This window comes from Acomys russatus, chromosome 19, assembly GCF_903995435.1.
Source record: "Acomys russatus chromosome 19, mAcoRus1.1, whole genome shotgun sequence".
Lineage (NCBI taxonomy): Eukaryota > Metazoa > Chordata > Mammalia > Rodentia > Muridae > Acomys > Acomys russatus.
This window is the reverse complement of record NC_067155.1, coordinates 10962582-10980175: the sequence shown is the minus strand read 5'-3', so window position 1 is coordinate 10980175 and position 17594 is coordinate 10962582. Positions and strand designations below refer to the sequence as shown.

Sequence of the window (17594 nt, the reverse complement as noted above, 5' to 3'; positions counted from 1 at the left end):
GCAATACCAAGCCTTCATCAAGTGTTAAACAAAAGAATTACTTCACCTTTTAGTGTATAAATAATGCTTCTCTGAAGACTCATTTTCAGTCATTACAGACATGATTTATTTCTCTTGAGAATATACCTAAGACTGAGATTGCTAAATCACATGGTAAATCTGTGAAAGAACTGTGAGAAAAATGTTCAAACCCCAGTACTGATCCTCTCAAAACAAAACAAAAAAGATAACGATCTGCAGGTCAATTTTCCACACTCTCAGAAACCCCTGACATCAACCTTAGGAACTCATCATCCATTCACACCTTGGCATTTATATTTTGTGTATCTGAGTGTGGTGATCGTGCTGTAGTTAGCAAGAAGAGGTGAAAGACAAATTGGCGATGTCACCTCTCCTTTCACCATGTGAGTCCTGGGTATCAAACTCAAGTTCTCAAGCATGTTGGCACATTGAGACATCTTTCAAGGTTCCCCTAGTCAAACTTTCTTAATTGTGATAACTTCTAGCAATATTATGGAGAGAACAGTCAGTGACCATCTACACATCCACTCTAAACCCAACGGTCAATAGTGTTTTGTTCTCAGTATCTCACTTTCATCTTGAGCTGTCTTTTAAATAACTTTAGATCCACAAAGAAGTAGTGAGCCAGAACCATGAAGGAGGTCCTGGTGACCTCCCCAAGGACTAGATTATAAGGCTTTGTGGTGTGGACCTGGGAAGACGCCTTCTCTGGAGTGCCTCACGCTGCCTATCATGCTGTGCCTGGTGGCCTTGAACTTGCCAGGCAGGGGTGTTCTTCTCGGGCCTCAGCAAGATGATGTAGCACTTGGGGATGAAGATGCCGCCAAGAAGCCCAGCAGTGGAGGCCAGGATGGAGAAGATCTCTACAGCCACAGTGGACTTGCCCCGGGCACTGTGGTACAGGGGCAGGAAGGCTGTCCAGACACTGCAGAACAGCAGCATGCTGAAGGTGAGGAACTTCGTCTCATTGAAGACATCTGGCAAGGTCCTGGCCAGAAAAGCCACAGAGAAGGTACCCCCTGCCAGGAAACCCAAGTAGCCAAGCACACAGAAGAAGGTGGTGCCAGAACCCTCCTGGCACTGGATGACAATGTGCTGGGGTTCCGAGACCATGTCCCTGTGTGGGAATGGTGGGGAGGTGGCCAACCAGACCCCACAAAGAACAACCTGAATTAAGGAAGCAGTGAGGACCACTGAGGAGGAAGCACCAGGGCTCAGGCATACCCGGATCCTGCCCCCTGGCCTGGTGACCCTGAAGGCCAGGACCACTGTGACAGTCTTGGCCAGAACAGAGGAGATAGCCACTGTGAACACCACGGCAAAGGTGGTCTGACGGAGGAGGCACGTGGTGACAGTGGGTCGGCCTAGGAACAGCAAGGCACACAGGGCACAGAGGGAAAGAGAGATCAGGAGTAAGTAGCTGAGAGCTCTGTTGTTGGCCTTCACCACAGGTGTGTCCCGATGCTTCAGGAACACTCCAAGGACCAGGACAGCCATACCGCACAGGAAGATTGACACCAGAGCCAGTATGAATCCCAGTGGCTCCTCAAAGGCCAGGAAGATCTCTGTCCTGGGCAGGCATCGGTCTCTGGTATGGCTCGAGTACTGCTCCTTGGGGCACAGAAGACATCTCTTCATGTCTATGGGCGACACACAGACACCATTTCTGCAACACCATAGGAGCTACACTAGCTCTGAAGGAATATGGCAGAAACACTAACTGCCCTTACATCATATATGTAATATACATATATATATGTATTAGCTCTTCTTTGTGACAAGGGCTGGAATTTGTGATATCAGAGGTGGCACAAAGAAGGAACTCACATTGTATATTGCACGTGAGGGCTTTTGTTTCTTTGAAACAGTATTTCCTATAAGTCAGGCTGGCTTGAACCGGCTGAGCAGCAGAGGATGAACATGAATTCCTAAGCCTCTTCTTTCACCCTCTTAAGCACTGAGATTATAAGCTTGCAACCCTTATGGAAGCAGTTTATGTCATGTTTCTTTTAATTTTTTTTTCTTTGTATTTGTTTGCTTGAGACAAGATTTCTCTGTGTAGCCTTGGCTGACATGAAACTCATACCGTAGTCCATGTTGGCTTTGAGCTCATAGATATCTGCCTGCCTCTGCCTCTTAATGCTGGTATTAATGGTATGAGCCACCACCAATGTTTCCTTGATAAGGGGACAAAGGGTGTGCAGTGCTAGCTAAGGTGCAATATATTAGACACTGCAATTATGGTTCACTCTCTTGTCTGTCTCAATAAAGCACTTACCTGAGAACAATTATAAGACTAGCTTTCTTGATGGTGTATTCAACCAAAGTCCATATGGAAGCAGAAACTATTCAACATCTCAGAAGATGGATGTTGTGGTTTGAATGAGAAAGGGCCCCATAGGATCATATATTTGAATGTTTGTTTCCTACTAGGTGGACTGTCGGGATGATTGGGAGGTGTAGCCTTGTTGGAGGGGGTGTGTCAGTGGGGGTAGCCATTGAGAACTCAAAATCCCACACCAGGCCCAACCTCCACATTGCTGCTTGCCTGCCACCTCTGGACCACAATGTAAGCTCTCAGCTACTGCTGGGACACTATGCCTTCCTGCCTGCCACCATGCCTCCTGCCATCATTATCACAGCTTTTCCTGTAGAAGCTGCCTTGCTCATGGTGGATCTTCACAGCAGTAGAAAGGTAACTAAGATGATGGATAAATACACGAGGAGACACACAGTGCCCTGTGGACTCCTCAGATTCCAGTTCCACATGCCCTTACCTCTTTGATCTGCAAAGTGTCCCTCAGGGCAGCGACTGCAATCAAAACAGCAGTGGGGGACTCCAAGGCGGACAACTTGGCTGAACCCTGGAAGGCAGCTTTCACTGCAGATGGAGGTGGGCACCTGGTAACAGTGAACATAGTGTCACCAGTGCATCTCCAGGGATACAGATTCTTGACCTCACCCTCAGGAACAGAACAAAACAGCTTCCACTATATGAGATGCCAGACTAGACAGGTACCATTGTATGTAATAAAGAGCTTCATCTAACTTACTTGGTTAAGGGCTTCAAAAACTTAGCTAGACCATGTTATGTATTGTCTTTCCAATCTCCCTGTAGCACCTACATCAGGAATTGAAGGCATGTGGGCTAGAACGATGGCCCAGCTCTCAGAAATACAGGCCACTTAGCCAGAGAAGCAGGGATCTATTCCTACCACCCACATAGCACCTCATACTGTAATGCCGATTCCAAAGGATTCAAGTCTCTCTTCTGGCCATGGCCGGCACCAGTTACACACATAAGACACAAATATATAAATATTTGTATGTAAATATACATACATGTGTATATGTATATACATGCAAAACATCCATACATGCAAAACATCTATACATGCAAAATAAAAATTGAAAAAGAACTGTATTGACAGACATTACAAAAAAGCTACCACATCATTTTGTCAAGTCTGCTTGCTTGTCTCAGTTACTCAGAAACCCACTGTTTTTCCTTTACCTTTTTTTGTCTCCTTTTCTCTTCTTCGGGTAAAACCAGAGCCCGAGGTATGCCTCCCTTGTTACTCTCAACTTTCATTTTCTTTCTCTAATGCTCTATGCAGACTTCTGGCATCATGGTGACCACTGTGACTAACCCAGAAGACATGGCTTTCACACATCCTCCTCCCCATTCCCTTACTCTGGGAAGCTGTTGAGATTTACAGTTTGGCTATGCTGTTGTTTTGCTTAAACTCAAATAATAAAGTATCCTCTGGCTTCAGCATGAGAAAAATTGTATGTATTGGTTCCCTCAACACACATACAAACACACACACACACATGAATGCACACACACACACATGAATTCACACACACACATGAATGTGCACACACACACATGCATGGATGCACACACGCACACACACACACATGAATGCGCACACACAGGCATACGAATGCACACACACACACTTTCACAGCACATCAACTAGTTTTCTCATTCATGTGGGACCTGAAAAGGATGATTCAGTTCCTGAAAACGCGGCTCCACCTCCAGGCAAGGACTATAAAGATGGAACTGTGGGATGCTGAGATCTCTGTCACAACAGAAGAGACAAGAAAACCCTCCCAGATCAACTCCATTGAAAGGTACATGAAAAGAAGCCTCTGGGCACTTGGCAGGTGTCCTTTACTCTTCAGAAGTGCCTCTTGTCATGTGGAAAGCCTGAAGGCCACCATGGACTGGAGATGCCACCAGAACAAAGTTAGACAATTTTAAAAGCAAAGAGACTCATGTCCACTGGCATACAACAGGAAGCTGAGACATTTCTATGCAACAGACAGCACGCGTAAGCCTGCCTATCTCAAAACAGCTGATGGTTGTGTTAATAACCATCAGGGTTTGAGCACCAAATGTTTCCCAAAGTCTTGTGTGTTGTACTAGTCACCAGATGGGAGGGGGAGGTTGTGAAGACTGATTACATCTTGATGTATCTGACCTAGTCAATGGATTAATCGCTCAGTGGATTCATAACTTGAAGAACTATTGTGGATGTTGAAAACAGGAGTGGGGCTTGAAGGAAGGAAGTGTGTTTTGGGGCTATGCACTGGTAAGATGTTAACTTGTCCACCTACCATATCTATCTCTAACCCCACCTCTCCAGTTATTGGTAACCATAAGTTGGACAAGCTCTTTCACCACATATGTCTGCTGCCATGACATACTGCTTCAACCTCACATGCCCAAAACAACGGGTCATTCTGGCCCTGGCCCTCTCAAACGGTGAGTCAATAAAAACCTTTCCTTACTTCATACTGTTTCTCAGGGATTTTTCATGGTGAAGTAAAACCAATCACAGAAAGTAAACACACAGTGCTTAGTGTGTCCCTACCTTCCTCTTCACTGAGCAGGTCCTGAACACAGATAATGAAATAACCCTCAAAATGACACCAAATGCACATTCTGATTCAATTTTTTGAGTCTGGTATGTATATTCCCCATTTTCATGGGTTTTTATGGTGTAAATACGTGTACGTGCCTTTCTACATCTATGTAGGATGATAAGCATATATGTTACAAGCACATGTTGAGGCCCAAGGTTAGCGTTGGGAATCATCCTCTATTGCTTTTCCACTATGCACATTGAGGCAGAGGCTCAAAGTAAAATCCCACAGTTCGTTGATATGGTTGTCTTACTAACTGACTTGCTTTGGTATCTCCTTGTCTCAGACTTCCAAGAATAAAATTACAGGTAGCCTCACTGCCCACTCAGCATGTACAAGCGTTCTGGTGGTCCACGGTCTATTCTTTGTGCTTGCATAGCAAACATCTTTAACCACTGAGCCATCTCTCCAACAGAAGCTGTGGTATATTTATTTTTCTGCTCAGTCAGTATCATTCAGAGAAACGTCTCTTATAAGGTAAAGAGCATCATCACTTATGACTGACTGGCCCAATCCAGAGTCACGTCCCCTTCATGCACAAGGAGGGATGAGGAACCCTGAACTTGGAATTTCCCAGGGACTTTAACACTCTAGGACAAGCTCTGCATTCAGGCAACTCACTTGGAGATCCTCCTTCAACTGGACCACCATTTTGTTCCCTGAAGAAGCTTGAGGGTCTATCGTGCCTATGTTGACCAAATGGAATACACCCTCAGGGGTCTTCTGCCCTTGAAGAATATCAAATTTTGACACTAAATCCCCATTGGCATCAAACCTAATCTCGATTCCATCAGGAGTCTTGAAGCGCACATTTCTGAGGGCATGAAGCAGCTGAGGAAGAAAAGGAAAAAATTGTAGACTGGCCATGAACTGTCCCCAGGGTTTTATGTAGACAGGCTGGGACCAAAACAAAACAAAAAAAACCGCATTATTTAAATTTATGAAATTATCAAAAAATACTTTAAAATACAAAAATAGGTAAGGGCACAGAGGTTGCCATACAAGCTTGAAGATAGGACTTTAGACACCCAGAACCAACCTAAAGGCCAGGTATTGTAGGAGCCCCTCTGTAATTACAGGCTCGGAAGGTAAAGATAGGAGAGGCCAAGAGAAAGCTCACTAGCAAGACTAGCCACATCAAAAAGTTCTAGGTTTGAGTGAGAGACCATGACCCAAACAATAAGGTAGAAGAGTGACTGAAAGGTAATTTCTCACATCATCCTCACACCTTACAATGTATGTGCACATGTGTATACACCTACCCTATGCACCTCACAGTCTAGGAAGCAAAAATTAATAAATGATGTTTTTTGTCTGGTTGAAATTCTGATTTTCAGCCTGCATATACGAAAACTTATCTACTGTTTAGGAAAGCTCAAACTTGGGACATTAAATGATCTATTTACTGTTCCCTGAAATGTTAATTTTACAATGAAACCTGGACTTGCTGAGTCGATCAACCCCACTTGGAAAGGACTCATCTAAGATCACATACATAGCATGGGCCACTTGTCCATTGCTGGTTCTAAGATGCCTTTCTGTTGCAAGGATAACCTGTGTGAGAACATAAAGTCTGCTGTACCTCTAAGGATTAGTGAAAGCCAATGTCCTGCTCTCCAACCATCGCTGAATCATCCACACCGCACCTGTCTCTCACCTGCCAAGGCTGGAAGTCCTTGGAGTCTGTACTTTTCCCATCCTGATGCCCACAGGCTATCACATCATGCAGGGCATGAGCAATGCTGTAGACAGCTGCATAAGCAGCATCCGTTTTGCTCACTTCTGGAAAAGGATGTTGCTTCTTTTGAAGGCTCTCATTCCCGGAGCAGAACTGAACTCCCTCAGTCACCGTGCTGTTTTGCTGAGGCCATGAACAACCAAAGGTGAACTCCCAGAAATTCTTTATAAACATGTCTTCTGGGGTCTGGCTGGGACGCAGCTGAGCAAGGAACTCAGGGAAGCCAACTGCCTTGCTGCTGTGAGCCAGAAGGCCAAATGTGCCTTGCAAGACCCGAGAAATGCCTGGAACAGTCAGAGCGAGAGCCATGTGCAAAGTGTCCTTGCTGACCCACACCTGGCCTGAGACATTTACACCCAGTAAGCCGTACAGGATGAGCTGGAAATCTGAGTTGCTTAGAAAAACCAGAACAGCCTTGGCGGTGCACTTCTGCATCTTCTGGACAGTCTCTTCAATCTTCCCCAAGGACTGATCAGAAGGGATATGGAGATGGAATTCAATGCAAACACCTTCAGGGATCAGCACCTCAGTGGCCAGAGAACTGGCCTGCTGCCCAAACTCATCATCATTGGCCAGAATGATCACCCAGGACCACTGGAAGTGAATTATCAGCTGGGTAACTGCACGGGAGGATATAAGGTCACTAGTTTCAGTCCGAAGGAATGATGGGAACTGGATCTTGTCACTCAGGCTGGGTAGGGAAGATCCATGACTGACCTATCAAAGAAGAGCCAGGCAATATGAGAGTGGATGAGATCCACAACGCAGGTGCACATGGTGGTCTGGATTGAATGTGGGAAGGAGGGTTTGGAGAGGTGGCTCAGGACGTCAGAGCCCTTCTTGTTCTTGTAGAGAAGCCACATTTGATTCCCAACACCCAAAACAAGTGGCCCACAAACGCCTGTAACTCTAGGTCAAGGAAATCTGGCTTCCTTCCACATCTGTGGCATAGGCTCACACAGACATATACACATGCATGTGAATGTATGTTAAAGTCTAAAACACAGAGAAGAAGTTTCATAAAGGACTTGATATTATTCTTTGGAAATTGTGCTGCTTCTACCAAGCATCTGTGTCCCCTTCGCTGGCCACCATCCCAGACAGGCCTGTGGGATAGCTTTGTTTCCTGGCTTCTGTTCCTTGCACTGCCCCCTCATATTTGGTACCTACAACTCTGTTAGGCTTGGACTTACTGTCTGCTTTGCACAGAGCTGTTAGGTTGTTCCTTAGAAAATGTGTGTGTGTGTGTGTGTGTGTGTGTGTGTGTGTGTGTGTGTGTGTGTGTGTGAAATGATACGTGTGCAGAGATCAGAAGACATATTCTGGGAGCTGGTTTTCTTCTTTCACCAGGTACGTTCAAAAGGCTCAAACACAAGTCATCAGGCTTGGTAGCAAGCATCTTTACCTGATGAGTGATCTTGCTGTCCTTAATAAGAGCCTAACAAATCATGGGCTCTCAGCTGATCTGCATTGTGTGATTTCCCAGGTTTGAGAGAATTCAGAGTGTGATATGTCAATTTGTCAGAAATAGATGGCACCATGCCCTCAAAAGAGACAATTCTTGGAGATGTGACAAATGGAGTACTGAGTCTGTGGGGTTTTATTTTCATTTTGAGAGGCAAAGTATGTGACTGCTTACACTGGAGGTATGGGTGGAAAACTTCTCTTGCCACTAAAAGGTGTGTAAAGGTTATCATGTCTTAAGACAATTGCCCTAGAATCTGGTTGGTTCCTGTGGAGGGATACAGCTGACTCAAACTCATGTAGGTGGTCTTACCACACTGGGAAATAAAATAGAAAGTATCCAGTTAATTTTGAATTGCAGTCAAAAAAAAGATCACTTTTTACAAATTTATCCATGAAACACACATTAATAATTGAAAACAAATTACATTGATATACATATTGGGACAAACTTAATTGTTCCTCTGAAATTCAAATTTTTATTATTCCCCTGTATGTGTCCTCTGCCCGCATCTGTGATTGTGCACAACATGTGTGTCTGCTGCCCACGGAGGACAAAAGATGGAGTCCCATTTCTGAAAATGTAGTTTAAGATAGTTGTGGGTCTTTATATGAGGGTTGAGATTCAAACTTATGCCCTCTGCAAGAGCAGCCAGTGCTCTTAACCTCTGACCCCTCCCTCTAATCTCTGGGATTCAAAATTAAGTGAAACTTATCTTGCAGCCCTACAAGGTGGAAAACGAGATGTTATGAGTGTTCAATATAACAATTTTATCTTCTGGGCATGATACATAACATCACTCAGGAATCTGAATGAAGAGGACCAAGGTGTCAAGAGCAGGCAGGGTGACAAAGAGAGATGCTGCCTCAAAGTGGGCATGTTGCACAGCATGCACTAACAGAGAGAGAGAGAGAGAGAGAGGCAGAGACAGAGGCAGACAGAGACAGAGACGGAGAGAGAGAGAGAGAGAGAGAGAGATGCAAAGGCAGAAAGGAAGTTTGGTATTGGGTGAGCCATCAAGTACAGAGGATAAAAATGAACTTTCTAATCATTTAAGTATTACTGAATTTGAGGTGATGGAGACATACCACAATGGCTAAAAGTACTTGCTGCAAAATCATGAGGATTGGAGCTCAGACACTAGCACTCATGTAACAATCTGGTCATCCCCTTCATGGCAGTAACCTAAGCTCCAAGATGGGTCCATAAAGAAGGCTAGAAGAAGCCTAATAGCTCTTTGCATAGCAAAAAATTAAGGGGCTCTAGATTCAGGGTGAAAATTTGACTCAAAGGTAGAGGTAGAGTGATGTCTTCCTCTTGCCTCCACCTGTCCACAAAGGTTCACATACTTACACACTCACAAATACACACAGACATATGCTCATGGAGATGAAGGCACATACATTAACTATGCCATAATTTCACGGAAAAAAAGAAACCTTCCTTAGAGTCAGGCATGGTGAAACACACTTGTAATGCAACACTTGGGAAGCTGAAGCAGGAGAAGGTTGCTGCATACTCAAGGCCATCCTGATCTAAATGCTGAGTTCTAAGCCAAATTGGTCTTCTGGGTAAGACTCTGTATCTAAAAATAACAAATTTACATGTCTTGCAGAAACCTCCAGTTCCGAGCACTTTAGTAAGCAACTATGCACACAGCTTCACAGGAAAGGGGATGCTCCTCCAGGAAAGAGGAAAATGAACAAATGTGGGACATTCAAAAGAGACTGGAATTTACCCAAAATCATAAACCTTATATTCAAAAGCCAATGTTTTTAAACCTGAATCTTCATACAATGTGTATGTTAATGTAATGCATGACTATATATTTTTAATTTTGATTTTTAAAAAATCTCAACTAGACAAGGCTGGCCTCAATCTCACTATATAGCTGAGGAGAGCTCTGCATGTTGAATCCTCCTGTCTCCATCTCCACACTGCTGTAGGGCAGGGGCACTACAGATCACACCCAGGGCCTATGTGTGCTAGGCTAGTGCTCTAGCAACTGAGCTGCTTGCCAACCATGCTGTGATGATTATGGCTTGAATCTGAGATGTGACCAGAAGGTTCACATGTTGGCAACTTGATTCCAAGCAGATGGCCTTCTGGGAAATTACTGCATCCTGAGGGTTATGACATATTCAAAGGGTTAATCCTTTAATAGGTTTATAGGGATAGCAATTTTCTAGACCCCATGGAAAATCGGTGGGAGCTGCTTGGAGGCATGAGATCTCTGAAGCTATGTCCTGGTGAGCTGTATTGGGTCTCCCACCCCCTATATATCTATGGTTTCTGAGCACTGGGATGTCTGCCCCCAACCCTCACTTCTGCCATAGACCCAGAAAATATGGCATCAGATGACAAGTGTGTGAAACTTCAGCCACTGGGCCAAAATAAATCTTTTCTCTTTTTATTTGTTTCTCTCAGATATGGCTGTCACATTGAGGAAAAGCTAGTTAATATTGTAGTGTTTGTTTAAATGGTTCAACAAAGTTACCCTTGAGCCCACCAGTTCTATCTACATTCCTAAGATAACCAAAGTATATAAGCATAAAGTATCCTATATGTGACTATCCATAGAGACAGCATGCATGAGCTCACCAAAGAGGAAACAGCTGGAGTAGGGATTGCTCACTGCTGTGACAAAACATCTGACAAGAAGCAACCTGAGTGAGGAAGAATTTGTTTAGGCCTCCGGTATGAGAAAGTACAGTCCATGTAACAGTGGGCGTATGGTTGCACATGTCTCTGCGGTGGAAGATGTGGACCTGGGAATCCTCACCTCTTCATATCTTGGTGGTACAGAAGTCAGAGAATGTACAGGAAGTGGGACCATCTATTGAACCTTGAGGCCCACCTGCCTCCAAAAGGATTCATCACCTTCTAAAAACAGGCCCACACTGGGGGGGGGGGGTGTCTCTTAACATGTGTGCAAATTTCATGTTCAAAGTTATATGAACTATTAAATGGATAAGCAACACATAGTCTTTGCACTTTTATGCCAAAATGTAATATATAAAGGATATAAAAAGGACTAAAATGTAAGCCTCTCAAGGAACAGGAGTAGTCAGACCCTCCCCTGAAGGCATTCAACTGCCCTAACATCTGGACCCAACACTCACCCCTATACAGAGCTAAAAAACCCAAACTCAGGATTTGAAATGCCACCTATTGTGAGTTTTCCACAAGCTCTGACCTTGAAAGCACAGAATTGCCACATTGGAAATCTCCATCCTGGAAGGATATCCCTCCCCCATAAAACACTATGCAAACCCAGTCTTCTGCTCAGTTCTCTGCTACGTCTCAAATAAGCAGAGACGGTCAGCCTCCTGGGTTCTTCCCTCCCAATAAATCACTCATGTGAAGTTGGTTGTCCAGTGTGACTCTGTGATATTTCTTGGCTCTCAACTTCCAAGATACTCTTTCCCTCAGAGCTGTGAAACAAAATGCTGTGACATGCTACAGCATGGATGAACCTAGAAGGCGTCCTCAGTGAAAGCAGCCAGTCCTGATATCTACTTATAGTGTGAGTCCACTCATACGAAATGATCAGAACAGCCAAATGCACCAAGACAGAAAGTAGACAAGGAGTTACCGTAGGTTAGGAATGGTGGGAAAATGGCAGCCAGTGTGCTTCAGGAGGAAGATTAAAATGTCAACAAATTAACTATGGTAATAATGCTAAGATGAAAGTCACTGAATTGTTCACCTTAAATGGGTAAATCATTTTCAAGTCACCAGTACAAACCATAAACTGAATAGATGACTATCAAATATGACCAGCTCTGTTGAAATGTCACTAATGGTTAGGTCTCAGGAAATATCAAAAAATACATGGAAGCAAGTGGAATCAGCCCAATTCCATAGGCTCAAATTCTAGCTCTAGTTCATACAGTTGGACCAGCTTACTGATAAGTTTGTTTCTCTGAAAAATAGAAACATGGATCACAATGGACAGGCTTCTCCAACTTAGCCTGGAAACCTGAATTTAGTGCCCAGAACCAACACAGTAAAAGAAAACCATTGACTCTGGAAAGTTGTCTTCTGACTTCCACCTCATATCTCTCTCTCTCTCTCTCTCTCTCTCTCTCTCTCTCTCTCTCTCTCTCTCTCTCTCTCTCTCATAATGATAAATAATAATCATTATAATAATTTAGTAACTAAATACAGGGAAACCTGAGTAGTTACAAAGATATGCCCTTTTTCAAAAGTTCTGAAATTTTTAAATTTCAATGACAAGCATGGCAGCTAAAAATATCTGTAGCTCCATGAGCAACTTAAACTCATGTGCTACATATACATATGTATATACATACATATAAAGGCAAAGTATTGTTACACATAAAATAAGTATATCTTTAAAACATATTTTTTAATTTAAAAATAATTTTTACTTTCCTTGTTAATGCAGAGTGATTATAGTCTTGCTAAACTATCTATACATGGAAGGAAGAGGCATAACATTTCAGGGGCCCTGGCACCACAGTGAAGCTCCTCACTACTGTGGCCATCACCATCAATTTCGTTATCATCATTAAGGGATTGAACTACATTCCTGAAGGAATAATGCTTAGAGAGACTCACCTGAGGAAACTTGTACAGCCCCAGAAGTCTGGCCATGGACACAGACAGTGATGACCGTGTGTCCCCAACCAATGCAGCCTGAGGAGAGCCATGCTGACACATGTAGTTGGGGATGGGATCCTCCTGCCCCGTGAGAAAGCTCATCGTCTCGTGGAGGGCTCCATGCACGGAGTCCCCAGAGTTTCGAATGGAGAAGCCCAGGGTCACATTGGGCAACAAGTGAGCACTCCTATTAATCTCCTCAATGGCAAACACAAAACTCTGGGCCACCCTGTAACCCCAGTTGGAAACACTGAGGGAAAGAGAAGACCACATTTATCACTCATTATGGGGTAAATGCAACAAGAATAAACTCTGTGACTCAAGTGATTCAAGTATAAACATACTTCTCCACAGATACTTATGCACAGATGTGCATTACATAGGAGCAGGGCTCAAATTAGTCAAAGGGAGTCCAGAGGGAATGTGCAGAAGATAATCAAAGGGGACCATTTCAGGAAACAGGAGTGACATTTGAAGATCTAATACATGAGCTGGGTTCATTAGCACACATACTTATTTTCACCACTCGGGAGACAGAGTTGGGTGGATCTCTTTGAATCAAAGATTAAGGCATGGTCTATATAACCAGTCCCAGGCAGTCAGAGCTACACAGGGAGACCCTGTATCAAAGAAACAAGGAAAATAATCTATTGAATAGTATGGTTGGTAACTAACATTTATTTCAGATGTTGCAGAAGATACAGGGAAGGAATTTGAAATGTGGTCTTCAGACATGGCTGGGACACTTCAGGTATAAACTAATAGCAGCTCACTTCTTTGCACTGGGCCTGCACAAGACTAGACGAGTCAACAGCCAATCATAGATAGAGCAATTCCATGTGGGAGCCCTGTCCTTCCTGCTGAAGTATTGCATATTGAATTTTTTGGAGAAAAGGCTGTCATTGTCTTCTGTCATGAACCCAAATCGTGACCCAACCAAGCTCCAGTGGACAAATCCAAACCAGGAGCCATGTGGATGGTCTTGGTTTAAATTAGTGGGCACAAAACAAAAAGTCATGAATATGGGAAACGAAGCTATAGGTAGTAAGAGGAAATAACAGGTATTGAAGGAAAATAAGAGAGGCTGGGGGGATAAGAATAAACTAAGTATAAACCCATGAAATCATCAAAGAACAAATCTAATAAAATTTGAAAACAGATACATACAAACAAACTCAACTTATTCAACAGGTCATATCTATATATTAATTTGCATTCTTACGCATGATAATAAGTAAATGATAAAAGGGCATGATTTAAAAATGGAAGGTGCATAAGGGAAATATTTAATGGAGGAGGGAAAGATGGATGTAGGGGGAACAGGAGTTAAGACAGGGTCTCTCTGTGTATTGCTATCTGGCCTGAAATTTGCCTGCCTCTGCCTCATGAGTGATGGGATTAAAGGCAAGTGCCACCATATCCAACTGATGTTACATTTTACTTAAAGTTTTTAAAATGTTAATGTTAAGAGTAGACTTGTATTTCCTTTGAGGTCAATTTGCAATATCAGCTAATCTGGCCTCACACTATCTATATACCTGAGAATGACCTTGAATTTCTGTTATGTGTGTATGTGCATGCATACATGCTTGTATAAACCAAAGATAGAATTTTATTATCTTCTTCAATGATGCTTAGTGGTGGTGGTGGTGTGTGTGTGTGTGTGTGTGTGTCTGTTTGTCTGTCTGTCTGTCTGTGTGTGTGTGTCTGTGTTTGGTGTGCATGGGTGTTACCCATATGTATAGTAAAGCTTCATGTAATGTCAGACTACCTTTCTTAATTGTTTCTCCACCTTTTAAAAACAGCATTGTGTGCATATGTTTATATGACTTGTCTGCAGATCCAAACATGCTACAACACATGAAGTCAGGTAACTCTGTGGTCCTGTTCTTTCCTTCCACATTTCTGTGGGTTCCAGGGAGGCATCAAATATAAGTCATATATAAAGCTTCATGCAAAGCACTTTCTTCCATGAGCCATCTCACTGGCCCCTCTCAACCCTACTTTCTTGAGACTGCCTATCTCAGTGAACCTGTATTCATTCTTTCAACTAACCTGGTGTCCAGAAGTCTAGGAATCACCCTGTCTCAATATTCCTAACCAAGGCTACAGATGCTCCACAGGTGAGGCCTTCATGTGGGTGCTGGGAATCCAAACTCAGGGCTCCATGTGTGAACAGCAGACATTTCAGCAACTCAGTCATTTCCTGGCGTCTAATGTGTAAACTCCAGATTCTCCTGTCTCCAATGTCCATGTTACACTTTAAATTTTCACATCACCAACTAATGACTGTGCAATTTCTGGATTTGTTGCTGAGCTTGATTAATCATTCTTTTTTTTAATTAATTTATTCTTGTTACATCTCAATGTTTATCCCATCCCTTGTATCCTCCCATTCCTCCCCCCCACCCCCATTTTCCCATTATTCCCCTCCCTTATGACTGTTCCTGAGGGGGATTACATCCCCCTGTATATTCTCATAGGGTATCAAGTCTCTTCTTGGCTACTTGCTGTCCTTCCTCTGAGTGCCACCAGGTCTCCCCCTCCAGGGGACATGGTCAAATGTGAGGCACCAGAGTACGTGAGAAAGTCGTATCACACTCTCCACTCAACTGTGGAGAATATTCTGACCATTGGCTAGATCTGGGTAGGGGTTTAAAGTTTACCTCCTGTATTGTCCTTGGCTGGTGCCTTAGTTTGAGCGGGACCCCTGGGCCCAAATCTGCCTATCATATTGTTCTACTTGTAGATTTCTAGGACCCTCTGTATCCTTTTATTTTGTTATTCTCCCATGCGTCTCTCATTTAGAGTCCCAATAGGATGCCTTCCCCTCTGTCCCAGTTTCCTGGTAAGTGAAGGCTTTCTTTAATGTATCATTTTGAAAATATTCCATAGTGCCCAATACATACATAATATTGCTACTCAGTGGCTTAAAAATAACATAGTAGTCAAGTATGGTGGCACACATGTGTGATGCATGCAGGTGGGGCCAGAAAGATAGTGACTTCTAGGCTAGCCTAATCTACACTGCTAAACACTGTCTAAAAGAAAAAAACCAAGTTTATTGGGATGAAATATTCCTATGATCCACTATTTGGTGCAAGGCTGAACTACACAAGGAGTTGCAGACTAGTCTAAAAACAAAGTAAGGCACAGATACACAAGAAGAGACATTAAAAGTGCTGTTAAACGTGAAATGACGAAGAAAATCCCTTGCATCTATGTTTGAACACAGAATGGTAGTTACTTTAGAAAACACTCTTAACAATTATTTTTGACTCAAGTATCATGATGCACCCAATCTTGCCTGAAGGAAACAGTTCCCCTGCCTCAGCTATATGAGTGCAAGGAGCACAGTCATACGCCCCATACTCCGTGACTATGACAACAAAAAAAAGAGAAATATAAAAACACATAAAAATAATAATAACCAAAATTCTGTGCTGTGAACTATTGTGTACAACAAAATGTGGAAAAGCTGGGGAAAATGAGCACAAGGGGAGTTGTGGATATGACTCAGTTCATGGAGTTTGATCCTCATAAACTGTGGTAGTACACTATTATAATCTGAGGATCCAAAGGAGGCAGTAGCAAGAGAATCAAAGTAGGCTTTGACTACCTAGAAACTCGGGGATAAAAGAAGAGTCTTCTAAAATAAGCAAAAGAAACATACTACTGCATGTATTGCACATGGTTGGTGCAATAGTTTGAGCAGAACCCCTGGGCCCAGTTCTTCTCATCCTGATGTTGTGCCTGTAGGTTTCTAGAACCACTGTATTCTTCTATTTCTCCGTTCTCCCATACTTCTCTCATCTACAGTCCCAATAGGATGTACTCACATCTATCCCAATCTCCTGGTTAAGAGAAGAATTTCATGGGACATGCATCTTGGGCTAGTGTCCCCCTACTCAGATCTAGCCAATGAACAGGACATTCTCCACACTTGAGTGGAGAGCAGGAACTGACTCTGACACAAACTCTGGTGCTCCGTATTTGACCACTTCCCCTTGGTGGGGAGGCCTGGTGGCATTCAGAGGAAGAACAGACAGGCTACCAAGATGAGACTTGATAGCCTATGAACATACAGTGGGGGAGGAGGTCCCCCTCAGTCACTGATGTAGGAAAGGGCAATAGGGTGAAAGTGGGAGAGAGGGAGAAACAGGTGAATACAAGGGGTGGGATAACACTTTAGATGTAATCTGAATAAATTAATTAAATAATAAAAAAGAAAGCATGGGGGCTAATGACTGATGAAAACTGTATTAATTACACATTTGGTCATTCAAACCACACACCTACCTACACTCTATTTTGAGAAGCAAGCATATACAAAAACTCAAGAATCCCTCTGAGCTGAGGAGCACATACATTAGAGACAGTACATTGGCAGCCTCTATTTCACTCTGGTACAAGTATGAAAGAAAGAGGGAGAGAGATGATGTAAAAGAAGAGCAAGAGAGCTATTGCCTTTCTACACAGAGAACGGGGATAGCCATCTAGCTGGGATTCTACGAATCAACCCTTATCTAAGACTTCACACACCATTGTAAAGCTGCTTATGGCTTTCAGAGACTCCTGCCCCACATATAATACTTACCTTGAAGCCTGCAGCCCGGACGGTGGGGCACTGAAATCAGACAAGGTACCATCAGAGAAGTGAAGGATGGAGAAACTGCCCCCCACCGTGACATCTCCAGGACGGTCAAAGCGAGGGCTCTGCCTTGGCAACAGCCAGGCTCTCGGTCCAGGGAGGGCAGACCCAGAGACACAGACAAAGAGAGCAGCAAGCAGGGCACACAGCCACAT

The 17594-nt window shown here is 43.4% G+C and overlaps 1 protein-coding gene across 1 annotated transcript; it reads right to left on the bottom strand.

Annotated features, from left to right (window-relative positions):
• Positions 1–684: 684 nt before the first annotated feature.
• LOC127203184 (vomeronasal type-2 receptor 26-like) lies at positions 685–17594 on the bottom strand. Its single transcript, XM_051161981.1, has 6 exons — positions 17386–17594; positions 12747–13038; positions 6617–7414; positions 5581–5790; positions 2799–2922; positions 685–1661 (listed from the first exon to the last, which is right to left on the bottom strand). Exons 1-6 carry the CDS (start codon positions 17592–17594, stop codon positions 685–687), a joined length of 2610 nt encoding a protein of 869 aa, XP_051017938.1.